Source organism: Scleropages formosus, chromosome 6 (genome assembly GCF_900964775.1).
Source record: "Scleropages formosus chromosome 6, fSclFor1.1, whole genome shotgun sequence".
NCBI classification, from domain to species: Eukaryota; Metazoa; Chordata; class Actinopteri; order Osteoglossiformes; family Osteoglossidae; genus Scleropages; species Scleropages formosus.
In genome coordinates this window covers 35,111,525-35,129,462 of record NC_041811.1, presented here as the reverse complement: position 1 = coordinate 35,129,462, position 17,938 = coordinate 35,111,525, and the positions used below count along the sequence as shown (strand labels likewise).

Genomic DNA, 17,938 nt, shown 5'->3' with positions numbered 1-17,938 from the left:
TGGTTAAGGTTCGGTGGCGACAGGGTCATGTGTGCACATTCAGTCCCACTGTGTTTGTTGATGAATATTCCTTCCTTGTGAGCAGTCATGAGAAGCCTGCTGGGGTGCAGCACCAGCACCAACTCCAGCACACACACACACACACGTATGCTGGTTCTCATGTTCACAGTGGACACACTTAGATATAGACTAACCTTTTTTCCTGTTTTTTTTTTTTTTTTTTTTTTTAAATAACCTTGGTGAGAAATGTCCATGTTTATATTCTAAAACGCACTGCTCAAAACAGAGAGTGTGTTTTAGGTATAAAAACCGAGTTGTGGTCGTTAGGTCACTGAGGGGAAACAGCTGTACTATGGTATTACCCAGGGGACAAGTATCCAGCTCTAGGGCAGCCTAATTTTTTTTTTTTTTTTTTTTGGAAACACCCCCACGTGGAAGGCCGGACACCACTTTTTTTTTTTCTTTTTTTTTCTTTTTTTGAAGGGGGGGGGGTTCCTGGCGCACGCGGACTCGGCCTCCTTTGACTCTGCAAGTGTGATTCGAATCGTTTCTTCATGCACGTTCATCATCAGGTCGCTTCCGCGCGGCGATCGCGCGGCTTCAGTCACACTCGACTCGTGCGCGGCCGCGCGCTCCCCTCAGTCGTCGTCCACGTCGTCGCCCTCCGACTCGTCCCTCCTCTCGTACATCTTGTCCCGCTGCCGCTCCTGGATCTCCTTCATCTCCTCGGCGTAGCGGCAGAAGGCCCCGCCGAACTTGCCCCACGCTTTGAAGGGGATCGTGATGGAGTTCCTGTAGCTCGGCTTCACCTCGCTCACGCGCAGGAACACGCCGTACTTGTTGGAGCCCACGTCGAAGAAGAAGCGCTTCGAGTCCACGATGATGGAGGTGCCCTCGGGAAGCTCGCCGTAGCCCCCCGCCGCAGCGCCGCCGCCGCCGCTCAGCTCCTCGTCCTCGCCGCCGTAGTCGTCGATGAGCTTGGCGAGCGCGTCGCGGAACTCGATCAAGCCTTGAGCCGGCAGCGCGATCGTCTGGCCGGCCTGCAGGCCGCCCCCGGGGCCCCCGACGCCGAAGCCCGGCCCGCGGTTGACGGTCTGCCGGATCCGCAGGAACCGGCCGCGCTGGTTCTCCTTCAGGTCCAGGTAGTACTTGCGGTTCTCGCGGACCAAGAACTCGCTCTTCAGGGCCCGCCGCGGCCCGCCGTCCTCGCCGCCGGAGGACTGCGCGATCTGCTCCGGGCTGCTCGGCCCCAGCTGCGCGTAGTGCTCAATGAAGTCGCCCAGGTAGTCGCGGAACTCGGCCGCTACCGACATGGAGAGGGTCAGGCGGCTCTTGGAGCCGCCGGCTCCGACCTCGGCGATCTTGATGAACCTGCCCTTCGAGTTCTGCTTCACGTCCAAGTAGAAGCGCTTGTTCTGGATGTCAAGCCGCTTGGACGCCAGTTCCTGCGTCTCCTGCTCTCTCTGGAAGTGCTGGAACCCACTGCCCCCTCCGCCTCCGCTACTTCCACCGCGTTCGCTCCCGCTGTCTCCATCCGCCATCTTCACCACCAGCAGCCCGCTTCTCCTTCCTGGCCCTCCGTCCGTCCCTCCGTCTTCCCTGGTGTACACCCCCCTCGCGGACACGGCAGAGTCCCTCCCATTGTCCCGCCCATTGCCCCTCAGATTGATTTCCGTTCAACCAATGAGAAAAGAGAAACGACTATTTTTAATACGGGGAACCTTTCCTCTTCGCCAATCGCGTCTTTCTTTATCCTTCCGCCTCTACCATTGGTCAACAATGACTTAATTTGCCGCACCAACTTCGCCCGTCTCTCCCCCTTATTGGTTTACTTTTCTGCTTTGACGTAGAAATGATCGGCGCTTTATAGTTTTTTATCTCTCGGTATTTATTGTCACATGAATGGGGAATTTACACGCTCAGTGAGCCAAGTGTCAATGAAATGTATCATGTTTTGCTTTGGTGTTGGCTGCTTATTTCCTTCAAACTTTCGGACCGTATACATTGTATTTTCCAAGATATATATTTTTTTCACCTTAACTACACAGTTTCGTTACTTTATTTGCATTTTGTTCCATTAAGCGAATGTGACATAGGTTTCTGCAGCTAGTAGCTGGTAACGATAAAACGTACCCAAAGCGCACCGGAGTGTTGGGGGGGGACATAATTCAACTCAGTTCCACGGTGTTTACAGTTCCTGTCTGGTCCCCAAATAAGGTGACTAAGGTTGCATATGAATCCGTTAACAATCATGGCATAAAATGAAAAATGTGTGACGATAACGTTATTTTTTAGATTCATTATAAATTACTTTTAATGTAGTTCCACGTCAATGAATGTCAAAAATAAAGTATTTTATTATAGTTTTATCCAAACCTTTTACATTACCTAACCCTGATAAATCAAGGGATGTGCATGTATTATTAACTTTTTGGATTATGTAAGTTAGTAAGGAAGCTGAAACTGGCCAGAACCTGACAAACAATGGAGGCTCTTAGGGGATGAAGCGGTTGGGACTGATTAGGAGGTTGTGAAAACGATTAAACTGTTTTGTAAAATAATTTTAATTTTAACATCACTTGAATTTAACAAAGAAGTGTCTTAAAGAGAATTTTTAAGCTGTTAAAGATTAATCTAAGATTTTTACAGAACCTACTTAGCAAATAGACTGCGGGACATATGTATTTCTGTCCTTTTTATTGTGAACTCATGGCAAAAATGAATTTATGCACAAATTGAGTTTCAAACGGATTTCCAGCCCAAACTGCATTTGTAAGTTGAGGGACAAGTGTATATTATTAAAATAAATACATGCCTTTATATACACAATTTCTATTTTTCTATGCTGTATGAAAGAGCCAAACCACATATTTAATGTGTTTGAACTAATCCAGAACTGAGGATATTTTTTTTCCAGTGTCAACATTTTAGTGACCAGTGACCAGTGACCATCTGCCAGCTCTCCTCACCCATCCACCCATTTTCATAAACTGCTTGTTTGCTAATTGCCAAGGTGATACAAATGTCTTTAAAGTGTACAGAAAATACAGTACAACATTTCGTTTATAATACATAGTAACTGGCTTGTTTTTCAATTATAATTTTACAATTGCTAAATCACATCAATTATAATCCCAAAGTAATTCACTGAAATTGTCCTATGCATAGCGCATTTTAGTATGGTAACTAATAGTTGAAGTTGTGTCTTACCTGGTTTTGTGAGTTGTGTTGACAAGGATCTGCTGTATATATTGCTCTGTTCAAAGGGCAAAAAATATTTACATGTATTCATTTAACAGACATTTTTCTCCAAAACGACGTACATCTCAGAAAATACAATGTATTCATTACATTAGCAGAAAGAGACACTTAGATGCAGACGTGTGATTCTTAAGTACATTTAGTTTCTTATGAACCAATGTTCATCACACGAGTAGCTGCATAAAGGTTTATGCAAATAATCGACAAATCCTAATCATAATAAAAAAAAACAAAACTTACATTACATCACACGAGTAGCTGCGTGAAAGTCTATCGGTTATTCAACAGGTAAGCGACAAACATCTTCCACCATGAACCAATGTTCATCACACGAGTAGCTGCATAAAACTTTACCAGAATATCGACGATTCGTATACATATATAAACATTTACATTACATTACAAGAGTAGCTGTGTAAAGGGTTATCTGGACATAATGTTAAAGTTATAAAGCATGAATATTTACACATCACATGAACTTAAGAGGTCATGGGAGAAATGAGTCTGGAAGAGGTGAGTTTTAAGACCCTTTTTAAACGCAGGCAAAGATTCAGCAGTTCTGAGTGACAGGGGGAGGTCGTTCCACCACATCGGAGCCAAAGCCGAGAACCTTCGTGTTTTTGCTTTTGGACCCTTTGTGCGTGGGACATTTCCTGGGATCTGTGTGTGTTTTTGCTTCTGACTTGTTAGTCGACTCCCCACCATAGCGTCATACATTTTAAATACAATTCGTTCCAAATAGACGACCTTTTCAAATTATAATATGCAAGTAACCTATTTGTGTCACTTGTTTTTTTATGTATGATTTAAATGTATTATGGTAAACACAAGGCATTACGAGTGGACTTTGCTTTAATCAATGTAATGGCAAAAAATGTCTGAAAAACATGAGAAAGAATGAAAAGACAAACTTTTCAGTAACTGCTCAAACCTACCTTTGAACTCTGAAATGATACCATTGCCAAATTGCCAGAGAGGAAATGTTATCTATAAGGTAGCTCAGATACCACTATTCTTCGGGTATTGGATAAATGGTTAAATATTTGTTATAAAGAAAGCACAGCTGGTAGGGAAGCGGTTAGAGCTGCTATACCTTATGGTCACAGGTTTGAATCCTATCTACTGCCGCAATACCCTTGAACAAATTTCTCCAGTAAAATTACCCAGCTGTAAAATAGACAAAGAACTGTGTAGGTAGATCAACACTGTAAGTGTTTTGGAGCTAAATTAATAAATGAATATGAGTAGGGAAGGGTGTGACCCCAAACCTGTGTGTGACTTCCTTGAATATTACTGCTCGTATTTTTTGCTAGAAAAATTGTTAACAGTCCAGACTAAATGACACCCGTGTCTCAAAATCAGTGGAAGTAGCATAAGCGGACTTCTAATGAAAAACTTGGGTCGCGTAACCGTTAGATCCACTGCCTCGGACTCGGGTTCGAATCCCCGCTCCTTCTGCTGTACCCTTCTGTTGGTGACCGAGTGTAAATTGCTACAGGTTCAGGGGAAAATACTTAGATGTGCAACATGAGTGAAAGACATATTATCATGTCGTTTTGGGAAAACGACGCCAGTTCAATGAATAACCAAAAAAGTTAATAGTAGCACTTATTCAGGTTCTTTTATTCATTGAACTGTATGCGGACACACGACCCATGTAACTTGGATGACTCACAAATACCCCTCCTGATCTTTTTCTTCAAGATATTACTGAGAACATGATGGAAAACAAAGTGGAAAAGATGTTTATTCACTGCAGCCTGAAAAGCAGATGCGTCAATGCAGAAATTTCGTATTTTATTGCAGCCTTAAAAGTATGTAATCCACCCCTTAATTTGTCGTAAGTGTACTAAGGCGTTTGACATGAATAACCCCGCTCGGATCGACACGTTCCAGCCGACAGAAGACTAACGCGTAACTTGTTGAATAAAGAACCGCTCCTTCCAGAGCGCTTCGCTCGCTCGCGTCATCCTCCGCAGGTCCGTGTGCAAAGGCAGTTGGCGCTGAGGAGGGGAGGAGGGAAGGAAGGGTGAACCCCCCTTCCAAAGACTCATGCAATTGGATGGGAAGATTATTTAAACCAATATCGAGCACTCCTATTGGTCCTTGCCTTTACTCACAAGGGCCCTGGCAGATAAACTCGCAATCTGGGTTATTGTTTCTCGCTGTGTGCGGTAGGAATTATTTCCGATCTCGCCGTTCTGAGAGAAAACGGACATACTAGAAGGAGAAAATGGTATTACTTTTTTGCTCTTGTTGAAAATGTTAATTATTGACGGAATTACAAAGCATGGTGATGGAACAAAGCAGTGTTGGAAGTAGTGTAAAGTTCAGGTGTTTAGAAGTAGCCGCTAGCTAAACATTTCCCGCTACAAACGTAGCTCCTCTGACTTCTGTGGTTCTGCTGTGCGAAAGTCAAAGTGCCGCCGTCGCGCCAACTGCTGTGTTTAACGGCGCCCGTCTTATTCGCCGCTTTAACGTGAATTAGTTCCTGACTGAAGATAAAACTTTGTTCTTGACATATGTTGGCCGAAGAGTAGGAATTTCCGAGTTAATTTTTTGCGAAAAAGTGTTGCGGTTATGAAAAAAGGATTGTTTCAGGCAAGTTCGTTGTTGTGGATGATGTTGGCGGGAAGTGGCTGTGTGTGTGTTGATTCGTTAACAGCGGAACGCCTCCACCCTTGGCTATGACTGATGTTTTCGGATTTTAATTAATTATTAAGTTCTCGTGTGGCTGATAATATATCATGCTTAGCTACAGGAGAACGCAAGCCGGCCATCAAGTATCCGCTGCGAAGTTATAAAATGGTTAGCTATTGGTGTGTGTGCACGCGGTGCTTCCCCGGCACTGTGCCTGTGGCGTGTCGCGCGGCGACGGCTGCTGCCCTCCTGCACGCGCGTCCTCCGCGTGCCGCGCAGCGTGTCGGCTTAGAGCGGTGTCCCGCTTTGTAGTCGTCTTTTGTGACGTAATCATGTTGTTGAGCTCTTAGCGCGGCAGGTCTCAGTGAGTACGGAGATTTTTCCGGCTAAAAGTGCATGTTCCGTAATTGCTACTTAAAGTAAGTTCCATCTTCAGTGAGGCTCGTTGTGTCATCATGTTTGAGATGAACTTCTTAATGTTTTTTCTGGTCACTGAAAAAAATGGCTCGACAGTGTGAATTTCTTCTCTGAACTGAACTACTACACTTATGAATCAAGTAGTTTTTGCGGGGGGTTATTATTTATTCATTTAGCTGACGCCGGGTTTCCCCAAAGCGACGTACAGTGTGTTAAACTGCTTATTCACTCAGTCACTGTTATACACATTTGGGGAAATCTTTACTGGAGCAGTTTTGGGTAAGTACCTTAGCTCGAGGTGGGATTTGAACCTGAAACCTTGGGCCAAAGAAAGGCAACAGCTTTAACGACTGTGTTACCGGTTAAAGTTTAGCATCTATAAACAGGGAACTCTATTACTCATAAGAAATCCACAGACAACTATTTTAACATCCGTTAAGTTTATACCAGATTTTTCTTTTGTAATTGGCAGTGATGGTGCCTGGCTGTAATTTTTTTTTAACATGATTTTACTTTTGCATTTATTCACTTAGCAGACTGTTCCACACCTTATTCACCAAGGTGACTTAGTTACACTGCTAAATACACTACTTGCAACGCTGGGTCACTCATCTGTACATCAGTGAAACACTCTCTGTGACTCCCACACTATGGGGAACCTGAACAGCATGTCTTTGGACTGTTGGGGAACCAGAGCACCCAGATTTTAAAGAGTTAGGACATAGTTTGTGTACAGTTATGGCACTGGAAGACCAGCTGTTCTATTCATTGCTGTTAGTTTTTTTTTTTTTAAAAAAGTTCTTTTTATGGCTGAATTATTTTGTTTGGCTGGATGTTAAGATCCAGTAGCTGTATGTTCAGTACCCTTTGTGTGGTTTGAACTTGCCATGTGCATATACTTTGGCGTTTACCCAGGGTTTAGGGCTAAGAAGTTGGTGTAATGGCTAAAAGGTTGAATGAAAAGGCTTCACTTGCATTCGTCCATTTGCCTGTGTTGTAAAACAGTGCGGTAATTAGAGTATGGCCAGAGTTTGTCCAGCTATAGGTCAATATATTGTTATAAACTTTCTTTAGCTCTACAATGCAATATTGACTGTAATAATGCAGACCTTTGCTTTATGAGGGTTTCCTATGCTTCCCTCCCAATGGACAGTTTCTCCAAAAACATTTAATTGTGAAAAATAGCAAAGTTCCTTTGGTTCAATGTATTAGTAACAGTTGGTTAATTAGCTTCTTTTTGGTTGGTGACTAATTTACCACTTGTATATGGGATTCTGTAGAAGATCTTGGGCTAAGCAGTGCTTCAACTGCAGTAGTAAATGTTCTGGTATTCAGTCTTATTCATTTTTTTTTTTTACTGAAGCCATGGTCATACAACATATAGTTGTCAAGAACAATATACTTGTGCAACTAGTAACAAGTAGTGACATTTTTATGTATGACTGAGTGCAGATGAAGTGAGATGATAGTACCTCTTTTGGCAAATGTACAAGAGGGACCATAAAATATTGGAAGATGACAAAAGGTTAAGTTCAAATTGACATTTTAAGGTGAATATTTTGAGTATTTGTGAGCTTTTTTTGTATTAATCCATATGGTATATGGCAGAAACAAGTGGTATGTCTTTTTTTAACTTCATAGTTGTATTCTGTTGTTGCACTGCATTAAGTTGCTATATCTGGGTGATGTTTATAGGTTGCTGTAAGGAACATTATGGCAGTAAATCAAATGCAGCAGTAGCTGGAGGTAGCAAAAAAACTTCCTGCTTTAGAAAACACACTGTCCTGTAAAAGATGTATACACACACACTATTCAGAATGTTTAAAACTCTTCAATGTAAACGTAAAATGGCTTACAAATTTAAAATAGTTGCACCTCTGTGTTCAGCAATGTATCTGTGTGTAGGTGTCTTAGTGACACAACTAAGAAGCAAAGTATCTGCAAAAACAAGGTATACTAACTTTCTGTCGTGTGTTGTAGTACTACAGTATTTATTTAGTCCCCTTAACACTAAGGTTTTCAATTAATTCTTTCCTCTCCTATTCCAAGGCGGGTGGAAAGGCAGGAAAGGACAGCGGCAAGGCCAAGGCAAAAGCGGTGTCTCGCTCACAAAGAGCGGGTCTACAGGTCAGTTTGCGAGAGCATTGGCTTGGTGGCTGAAGTTACTTCCAACATGAAGACCCCTTTGTTGCGAGTTTTTGAGAGTCTGGAATGTTCTCTCCTCAGTTCCCAGTTGGTCGTATCCACAGACATTTGAAGACCCGCACAACAAGTCACGGTCGTGTCGGGGCCACTGCAGCGGTTTACAGTGCTGCCATCCTGGAGTACCTCACGGCTGAGGTAAAATTGGCAGCTTGTATATATCGTATGGACTTCACTGTATTAATTTGTATTTATAGGGACTTTTTTTCTGTTACTGTTAATAGTAAAAATCCCTCTGTAGTCTCTAAAATTCCAGTTGCTTGGTATTTGAAAGGATAGAAAGACTTTTGTATTTAATTGTTCTTTCTTGGTATATAATGGTAACACTGGACTAGAGGAACATGTAGCAAGATGCTAACAAATTAGTGCCTTAGCAAATACTGACTTTGTCGGGACATGTGTATGCTACTGTGTGTAGTCTAGCTTCGCAGTTCTGTTTTCTTACTTTAAATGTGTAAGTTCCAGACAGTCTTCCGTAAGCACAGCTTTGGAAAAATGATTAATTTCACTTCCTGGTAACTGTTTAATGGTAAAATGAAGAAATTTAGTACTAGAGGATTTACAGTTAAAACTTTGACTACCTAGCAACATGAAATAGCAGTACACACATTAACAGACTTTATTTAGGCTTCATGTAAAGAAATTTCATTAGCTCAGTTTTTCTAATGAGGCATGATGTATAAAGTGTCCTTAATGAAATTTGCACTTCAGTGGCACGCTACAATGAAACCTTTTTGTCAAGAATGTATAAGAGCAGTTTTTGTATGAATTCTGCCACTTAAAATTGCTGTGTCAAGATGTCCTGTTGGTGTGTGTCCAGGTGTTGGAGCTGGCAGGTAACGCTTCAAAGGACCTGAAGGTCAAACGTATCACACCTCGTCACTTGCAACTGGCCATTCGTGGGGATGAGGAGTTGGACTCTCTAATCAAGGCGACGATTGCTGGCGGAGGTGAGCCTGTCAGATACTTTGTCTCCCAGTGCATCAGGTATGCTCAAATGCTGGCGTTATTGTTACGTGATGTGCTTTTGTTCTCGCAGGTGTGATTCCCCACATCCACAAGTCACTGATCGGAAAGAAGGGCCAGCAGAAGACTGCGTAGAGAGCAGTGTAGCTGACTTACGGCTGGAACGCGGGCAGATGGCGTAGATGGACCAGACCAGCAGTTCACACTTCTCAGTTTTTATTTTTTGTAATTGTAGTCAAAGGTTAGAGCTAGATTTTAAGTTGTAATATTTCAAAAAAGATAAAGACCAAAAAAGAAACATTTGTATGTCTTACTGTTTGACAGGAAGTTAAATTTGATTGGCTCAATTTAAAGTGTTTTATACAGAAAAATAAATTGTTTAAAATTGTTTTGCAAAACTGTATTTATGGATTTTCTAGTGGGGTACTTAAATGTCAATGGTGTCTACACTTAATACAGAAACTTAAGATAATTTGTTTCTCCTTGGCACCTGGAGATGTGATCGATATGTCAATGCTATTGGAACAAGGGTTATACAGCACAGACTTTGCTAAAATAAAAGTTGTATGAAATATGTGTCAAGTGCTGACTTAATTGAGCTGCAGTCCTTGACCCCCACCCCCCACTAGGTAGTGAAACACTTGATTCAGCTTGGTGTTGACTGAGTGCATTCAATGTCTTTCTTGGAATCTTGAAGGGCTTTGATTGGCTGTAAAATGAGGTAAAAGTTGCTTGTTCTCCTAGGGGTAAATGGTGCTGAGCTGCCGACAAGTCAACGTTTGGTGTGTTTACTGGGTTGCTTTTTGTCAGCCACTTGTCTTCTGCAGAACTTTGCACTAATCCGCTTCCTGCAAAGTGGGCTCTGTGAAAAGGGGCAACAACTAATGGCTCTTTACATGTGAAGTTGTCCAGTTTTAAATGGAAAGGCCGACACCACGGTCAAAAGTTTACTTGCGTAGATTGCATGCTGGTGTAAAATAGTGTTTATTTTGGGACTGAAAGAAAGCATAACTTGGTTTGAAATGTTAACGAAAGCATGTATGGTTTTAAATTTACCCCAGAGTTGGTGTATGTTGTGTCCTGTACCTTAATTTACCAGTGTTTCACAGTGGCCATGAGCTAGTTTAACAGTTACTGTGTTTACTACTACTTGTCATGGTTACAGCTGCTGCCTTCAGACCCAAAGGTTTTGGTTTAATCCCACCTCCAGCTGCAGTACGTGAGGGTACCCTCCCACCTAAAGGAGGGAGATATATAAATGGGTAAATCACGGGAATGCGCTATGGAGGAGAAACGTCCGATAAATGAATATAAATTTGTATGAATGGATAAATGGTTACATCTGCGGGGGAGGGTCAACTGACTAAAGAGTCAACATCGTAAGATGTTCCTTGATTGCAGTAAATACCCCCCCCCCCCCGGAACGCTGTAAAGAGGCGGAAGTGCAGCGATCCTTTCCTCGCCCCGGGGAAGTGACTCCGGGACTCGCGCGTGGAAAAGCGGGAAAGTGCGTTCGAGAGGCGAATCGCTACATCGGAGAAACGGCCGGAGCCTCGCGCACTACGGCGCGCCCCTTCAGCCTTGTCTGCGCGCACGTGACGGCCCACGTGACTTGCACTTGCCCGCCAGGTGGTTCCGTCCGCTGCTTCCGTCGAACCGCCGCCGGGAGCGGGTTGCGCGTCGTTTGGAGGAAACTGTGGAAAAACAGCACGAAGGAAAGGGTCACATTTTTGTTACTCTTTGTCCTTCATTCAATTTCGAACGGGCGAAACACGCAGAGCGGAGGAAGCCGTCGCGAGACCTACCGGCGTTTACCGACCGATCGATCGATGGATCAATGGATCGATCGCTCACTCAGAGGCATCTACTTCGTTCATTTAATAATTCGGGTGTTCGAACCGAAATCTTATGTTTTATATTTTATGTTTTATATTAATTTCATGCCCTCACTGTTTATAATGAATGAAACGCTCTTTTGTGTCGTTTTACATTTTTTTTTTTTAATATTCAGCGGATTCCTGGGAAACACGATTCACACTATTTCATAAGTTATTACACTCATACGCGGTGTAGCTTTGTGCATTTCGCCAATATTCCAATGAGAACCAGCAGCTGACTTTTTATTGTACTTCAACAGTAATCGGTAAATTACTGGACTTTTGAAGGGCCAGGTAACTAGAAAAAAGCCTTGCTATATTTTTCATACTCTACTGTAATATTTCCATTGCAGCTGTTTCAACGTGAAGCGCAGCCAGTCTAGAGGGACCACACACACAGCGGAGTGTCTCGGCTGCCGCACACACATGATTATGGCAAAAAAAGTAACCATCATCAACATCGCTGATCGTCAGCATCGAGCGCCCCACACACACACACACACACCGTACGCCACCGGAGTCGCGCTCCCACGCACACACTGGGGCACGTGCGTGTTTCCCACTCGCTCCTGACACCCCCCACCCCGAGCCGTGATCATACTGCGCTCCACTGGATGTGTGTGTGTGTGTGTGTGTGTGTGAAAACACATGAAGCTGTCGAGAGCATTCCGACAGTCACGTGCGCCAAAGCACCGCTGGGGGGCGTCACGGCTGTAATGTATGACGTCACTTTGCGCGCTTCCCCGTTGTTCGCAATCACTCATTCACTGACTTGAGAAAAGGCACGAAACAAATATGTGACTTTAGGAGCAGCCGAGGGGCGGAAGTGTCTCTTTCGGCGGCGTTCGTTGTGAAACCACTTCTCTCTATTTTAATTAATTTAGTCCACATCTGGGGGGGGGGAGTTTCGGCTTTGGTGATTCATAGTCACATGATCTCATGATCATCATCATTTGTAGCTGAAGGTCAGTTGGGCTTTAATACAAGCATCTAAGCACTTTAATTCCCCAAACGTTCTTTACACAAGATAAGATATAGATGGAGACATGGATCTATATACAGTACAGATGCGTGCAGTACAGACATATACTTGGACAACTGGTAGAGTAGTGGTTAGAGCCCAAAGGTTGCAGGTTCAAACCCTATCTGTAGTCCTTTTCAGCAAAGTACTTACCCTAAACTGCTCCAGTAAAATTACCCAGCTGTATGACAGGGTAAATAACAGTAAGTCGATTTGGAGAAAAGCTTCGTGTAAATATATGGGTAAAGATGAAGGTCACGGCGAGAGTACAGTATTTTGAAATTGAAATAGTTAAACTGCAGCTGTTTTAAGTCATATCATGAAACACTTCATTCTTACCACTGGAACAATCTAGAAAGAGGAACAGTCACTCTTGTTTCATTTTTTCAAGTCTAATATTTAGTGTCGTATGTGTAATAGACCAGCAGGGGGCATGGCAGTGATTGCTGACCGCACCGACACGCAGGGCGGGATTATTAATCACCAAGTGGTTCAGATTTTAAAACGCAAAAAATTCCTCATATCCTTGCAAACAGAAACATAAAAATGAAGAGTCAAAAATGTATATTTAAAGAAAGGTGTTTACAGTTGGGGGGCGCCGTGGCGCAGTGGGTTGGACCGGGTCCTGCTCTCCGGTGGGTCGGGGGTTCAAGTCCCGCTTGGGGTGCCTTGTGATGGACTGGCGTGCCGTCCTGGGTGTGTCCCCTCCCCCTCCGGCCTTACGCCCTGTGTTACCGGGTAGGCTCCGGTTCTCCGCGACCCCGTATGGGACAAGCGGTTCAGAAAAAAATATAATATTAGCACTTCAGTTACAGTTATTTCAGTTTGAGCACGCAGACTAAGGGGAAACGGCTCCCTAATATGCACAGAAAGCATTAAATTCCAAATTTCAAAATGTGTTGAGAATATGGAAATATATGGGAAGAAAGTAAAGTTGCGGCTTAATTTGTGGCAGTTGAGTTACAGTACAGGAATACAGTACAGTAGAGGTAACAGTGGGAAACTGCACGTGCTAAACACTCATATTACTCTGCATGTGTGCTGAAGTAATGGTTCAGGAACTGGGTTTGGGACCAAAAAGATGGTGCTGTGAAGGTATGAAATCGATGTGGTGTAGAAATATCCATGTGCTCATAAGGTTAATCATAAATACAATGTGTAAATTACTTTGGATAAAACTAAATGTATGTGGGAGCTGTTTGAGAGAATTAAATTGTTACCCTAATGTCATTTGCATATATTCACTTGCTCATGATCCTTATTCGCTGCTCCGAGTCAGGGTCACAGCTGTCTGGAGCCTATCCTCGAAGCACAGGGCACTAGGTAAAATAGTGTAAACCCTGGGCGGGACTCCAGACTATCGCAGGGGTGCCACATGTACATCACAGGCAATTTAATCACCAATCCGCTTAAAGTTCATGTCTTTAGACTGTGAGAGGAAACCAGAGCCCTTGGAGGAAACCCACACAGACACAGGTATAACATGCAAACTCCACACAGACTGAGCTGAACTCAGTCCTGCACCCCCACAGCTCAGTTGCTCTGTGGCACCAGCACTACACCCTCATCTGTTCGTATTTCAGTAATTTCATATGATATTAAGACTTTCTAAAATACCGTATGGGTACCACATCCTTGCCTTCAACAGTCTAGAATGAGTCAGTGAAATATGATGTTGCATCTTTATTGATGTACGCAGGAAACAAAGATCATGTACAGCATTGCATTGAAAAATTATGACAAGTGACACTCAACCTTGTTTTATGAATATAGTTATTTCTTCATCTTTATGTTTCCTCTTATTTATAAGATAATGGCATGAAAATGGCCCAGCTCGAACTACTCCAACAGGAAAGAACCCAAGAGGTCCTGAACTGAGGTGCCACGATTCATAAGTTTGCGATGGAAACCACGACCGCCGTCACCGCCGTACCCTCTTTCGGCTTTAGTAGCAGCGATAGTACGGGTGATACGGAGACACGAGTGGGGCATCTCCAGGTGTCACCGCTAGGTTGGGAATGCAGCCAAAGTGACAGAGCGGATCCACAGGTAAAGCGCTCATGGCATCTACTGCTGGAGATGTGCTGTAGTGTAGGCCACTGGGAGGCTGGTAAAGGATCTGGGTCTTCTGCACCGGATAGTAGGTGGGGTAAGGAGAAGGTCTGAAAGGCTGCAGGTCGGGAAAGTGCACGAGCTGAGGGGTCAGCTTGGCTCGGCCGGAATGAGTCAGGGTGTCCTGGTACGTCCTTTTAAGCTTCATGCGTCTGTTCTGGAACCAGTTCCTGATCTGGAGAGAGGCGGGAAAGGTTGCGCTTTAAGGATATAAATTGTCGACAGAAAAAGGTCAACTTGGGCATAAAGATGAAAAAGTAGCATCTAAGCAGTACAAGGTTAAACAGATAAAGCAAACAATACATGCATATTAATCCCCTGGTTATATCCCTCTTTATCGCATTACCTATAATGTTTAGATTTAGTTTATATTTGTGAAACTTATTTACTAGTATGCAATTTATTTACTTATTTGCTGCTTCATTATTTCGAAATGATGACCTGAAGTTTTACATTATGATGTTATGATCAGATGTGGCACCGTAAGTCATCCTGTGTGTGCAGCTGTGGGTCTTGCTGAGTTTGTGTTACATTTTGATTTACATCGTTTTTCGGTCGATTTTTTTTTTTTTTTTAAAAAAATCGACTCGGCGTTAAGTGCGTACTCATTGTAATTCTCCTCACAGAATGGCCTTTTCGTTTCATGTAAATTTTCAGGAGCACCACGGGAGGGAAGATCGCATTTACAAAGAGCGCTATTTATTAACTTCTTTTCATTTATTAGCAACAGTTTAAAAGAAGGATCTCGATAAGCGATAATAAACTAGCAGTGATTTGTAAGCTCCAGTCGCACATGTGCCGTGAAAACTTTTTCGTGCGACTTGGCAGCAACGCATTTCTCCTGCAACCCCGACACATCCAGACGAAAGTTCCGAGCAAATACGGGTCGCCTTGGGTGGGAGGAGCGAGTTCACACCTGTTTATCGGAGAGGTTGAGCTTCTTGCACAGCTCAGCCTTGTCATGAGTGCCCAGGTACACGTTTCTCTTGAAGGCCTTCTCCAGCTGGTTGATCTGCTCCGTGGTGAAGGCTGTGCGCGGCCGCCGCCCCGTGCCGGTGGAGGCGATGGAGGAGTCCTGCAGAGCCGCTGGTGAGAGGGGGCTTCCGCCTTTGCTCTCAGAGCCCCCCGTCTGCTCCCCCACCTCCTCCAGGCTGCCTCTAAAGCTGGTCTCTGCAACCAAGACAGAACCAGCAGGGATGTCCATTAGAAGCAGTTTTCTAACTGGAAGGAACGTTCAACGGACGGTGCTGTAAGGGGACGAGGAGAACAACTTGTTTGGGTGTATGCAAATGACTTGATGTGCTCTTTAGGTTCATACGTGAACTTCTCATCAAATATAGTCATATATTCATCCAAACGTGCTCGTGAAACACGCCGAGTGCAGGCGAACCCCAAAGCGCTGGCAGATGCGTCACAGAAGATCCGTGATCACGACAGCAGGTCCATTGCATGGCGAGAGCTCTTCGAAACCCTGAAACATTTCTCCGTTTCTAGTCTTCATTTTCCACCGACTAGGTTCAGGAAACCTGTTAGTCAGACATCATTTCCCCAGTTCAAAGTATTCATGTTCTGATTTATTAATGTATTTTGATCTTCTACGGTGGACGCTACAGGATTTTTCGTTGGCCCATTTACTCCAAACAGGAATGAAGGTGTAACTTAACCGATGGAGCACTTCACTAAATCATAACATCTTTAAAAATATGCTGCGAGTTGCTGAGAGCTTTGCTTACCTTGAGGGCTGCCGTAGACTTGGGCCAAGCTGTGCGAGGTGGCTTCCGGGCACTGGGGGACCGCACTGCCATGTGGTCTCTCCTCGGGCTTGGTGCCTGCCTCTCGTTTACTACAGTAAAACCCAGGCAGACTCTCTGGCAGAGTGCTAGAGGCACAGAGATCCGTCTGGTTGGTAGAAGGCCAAGGCCCCGCTGGTGCAGAACCATTGTTCTCGCTGCTCTGAGACAGCCACTCTACGGAAAAACGGCTCCTCATGATCTTCGCAGATCAAACTCACGAGTCAAGGAAACTACTGCTGATGTTCTCCAGAGCTTCTGGTTCCACCACTACGTTTCGTTGTTTTTTTTTTTTTTTTTTTTTTTAGGTTGATTTTCCTTCCTCTGACAAGAACACTAGCGTTTCCACAGTCAAGTCCTCAGCATGCAGATTCCACAAGTGTGTTCTTCTCTGGCTCCAGGTGAAAATGGCTCTCTAAGAACAACTTCCTTCACCTCTGCTTCTGGGCTGTGGTATTTATGAAGGGAGCCCCTCCTCCTCATTCACAATTTACTCAGGAGGGGATCAAAGCTGGAGACTCTTCTGAGCCGCAGCCACACCTCCAGTTTTAACAAGTGTGGTAATTAAGACGTCTCTTTCCACTCAGATTGAGTCCGTTACCTCCTGGCTCCGCTGAGTCTGGGACAGTTCTCGCTCCGTCCTTCCGTCCCACCTTGACGCTGTCTTATCTGCGGTGTGTCTCTGAGCCTGTGTGTACTCGTCCTGATTAACACTTTGAGTATACACAACCTCGGGCGTTGAGGTTATTAACGGGGTAACGTCGGTACTGTCAGCTGATGTTTCCAGATCTTGGAGCGCAGCGAACGGAATCACGTGGTCACCGTCCGACCCGTCCTCGTCACCGTGCTAAATGCGACTTCCATAAACTCACTGCGCTCTGTGGAAATGAGCAAGTCTGAGACGGAAGCTTGCGGAACTTTCCAGTCCCGATGGATTGCGGCGTCCCGCCGTGACCCCTACAGGTCCGCCTTTGCAGTCCCAATCTGGTCGGCCGAAGGGGCCCAAACGGCGAAATGCATTTGATATTTTTCATTTTGCTCATCCTGGTTCACTGCCCACACCCATAATTCACCTTTTAATGTTTAGTTGTGTGTCATTGGGATGATGCTGATGATGATGATGATGATGAAATGGTCCTGTTATTCACACATTCACTTTGTCTTCATTTTTTCCAGTGATGTGGTGCATCTTGCCCTGTTTCATTTGTCTGATTAATTATTTCACTTTCATTTGGTATAAAAACTTGGACAAACGCCAGGAGGACGGTTCCATGCCACATGATTGAACACATGACGACTGAACACGGTGCAACTGCTCCTCAGCTTGGAAAGAGATAACAGGGTTAGTCCAGGTTATTACTACTGTTACTTGATTATTCATCCAAAAATGCTGCGTATTACGGGGTTCGTGCAGCGGCATAACGATTTCCCAGCGCTTGCAAACATTAGCCAAAGAGGTCCGAAATTCACGAGCCCAAATCGTTCATACAGGCCGGGAGCGCGCGAAGCGCTCCTAGGACCGGCCCCTCCCCGCCTGTAGGAATCAAAGCGCCCGCCTCCTTTTGATGTGGCTGCGCGCGCTTAATGAGCCATTAGCACTACAAGGTGAACGGCGCCGCGAGACACGAGCCCTCGCGGCGCTGCGGCTCCGC

At 44.4% G+C, this 17,938-nt stretch overlaps 3 protein-coding genes across 3 annotated transcripts; 1 reads left to right on the top strand and 2 right to left on the bottom strand.

Moving 5' to 3' along the window:
- Positions 1-205: 205 nt before the first annotated feature.
- purbb (purine-rich element binding protein Bb) lies at positions 206-2,146 on the bottom strand. Its single transcript, XM_029252994.1, has one exon. The coding sequence runs from the start codon at positions 1,539-1,541 to the stop codon at positions 639-641; it is 903 nt and encodes a 300-aa protein (XP_029108827.1). The 5' UTR covers positions 1,542-2,146; the 3' UTR covers positions 206-638.
- A 3,238-nt stretch (positions 2,147-5,384) lies between these two features.
- On the top strand, positions 5,385-10,058 carry h2az2b (H2A.Z variant histone 2b). The gene is made up of 5 exons (XM_018750265.2): positions 5,385-5,497; positions 8,368-8,445; positions 8,545-8,658; positions 9,341-9,470; positions 9,560-10,058. Exons 1-5 carry the CDS (start codon positions 5,495-5,497, stop codon positions 9,619-9,621), a joined length of 387 nt encoding a protein of 128 aa, XP_018605781.1. The 5' UTR covers positions 5,385-5,494; the 3' UTR covers positions 9,622-10,058.
- Positions 10,059-14,146: 4,088 nt separating this feature from the next.
- On the bottom strand, positions 14,147-17,581 carry ved (ventrally expressed dharma/bozozok antagonist). Its single transcript, XM_018751721.2, has 3 exons — positions 16,230-17,581; positions 15,413-15,666; positions 14,147-14,671 (listed from the first exon to the last, which is right to left on the bottom strand). Exons 1-3 carry the CDS (start codon positions 16,483-16,485, stop codon positions 14,330-14,332), a joined length of 852 nt encoding a protein of 283 aa, XP_018607237.1. The 5' UTR covers positions 16,486-17,581; the 3' UTR covers positions 14,147-14,329.
- Positions 17,582-17,938: the final 357 nt, after the last annotated feature.

Bases quoted from the DNA above. Each gene is read 5' to 3' on its own strand.
- purbb (XM_029252994.1), bottom strand. From the start codon at position 1,541: ATGGCGGATGGAGACAGCGGGAGCGAACGCGGTGGAAGTAGCGGAGGC.
- h2az2b (XM_018750265.2), top strand. The intron at 8,446-8,544 runs GTCAGTTTGCGA...TTCTCTCCTCAG, and splicing joins CACAAAGAGCGGGTCTACAG to TTCCCAGTTGGTCGTATCCA. The intron at 9,471-9,559 runs GTGAGCCTGTCA...TTGTTCTCGCAG, and splicing joins GGCGACGATTGCTGGCGGAG to GTGTGATTCCCCACATCCAC.
- ved (XM_018751721.2), bottom strand. From the start codon at position 16,485: ATGAGGAGCCGTTTTTCCGTAGAGTGGCTGTCTCAGAGCAGCGAGAAC. The intron at 15,667-16,229 runs GTAAGCAAAGCT...TCTTGGTTGCAG, and splicing joins AGTCTACGGCAGCCCTCAAG to AGACCAGCTTTAGAGGCAGC. The intron at 14,672-15,412 runs GTGTGAACTCGC...GCCTCTCTCCAG, and splicing joins TCAACCTCTCCGATAAACAG to ATCAGGAACTGGTTCCAGAA.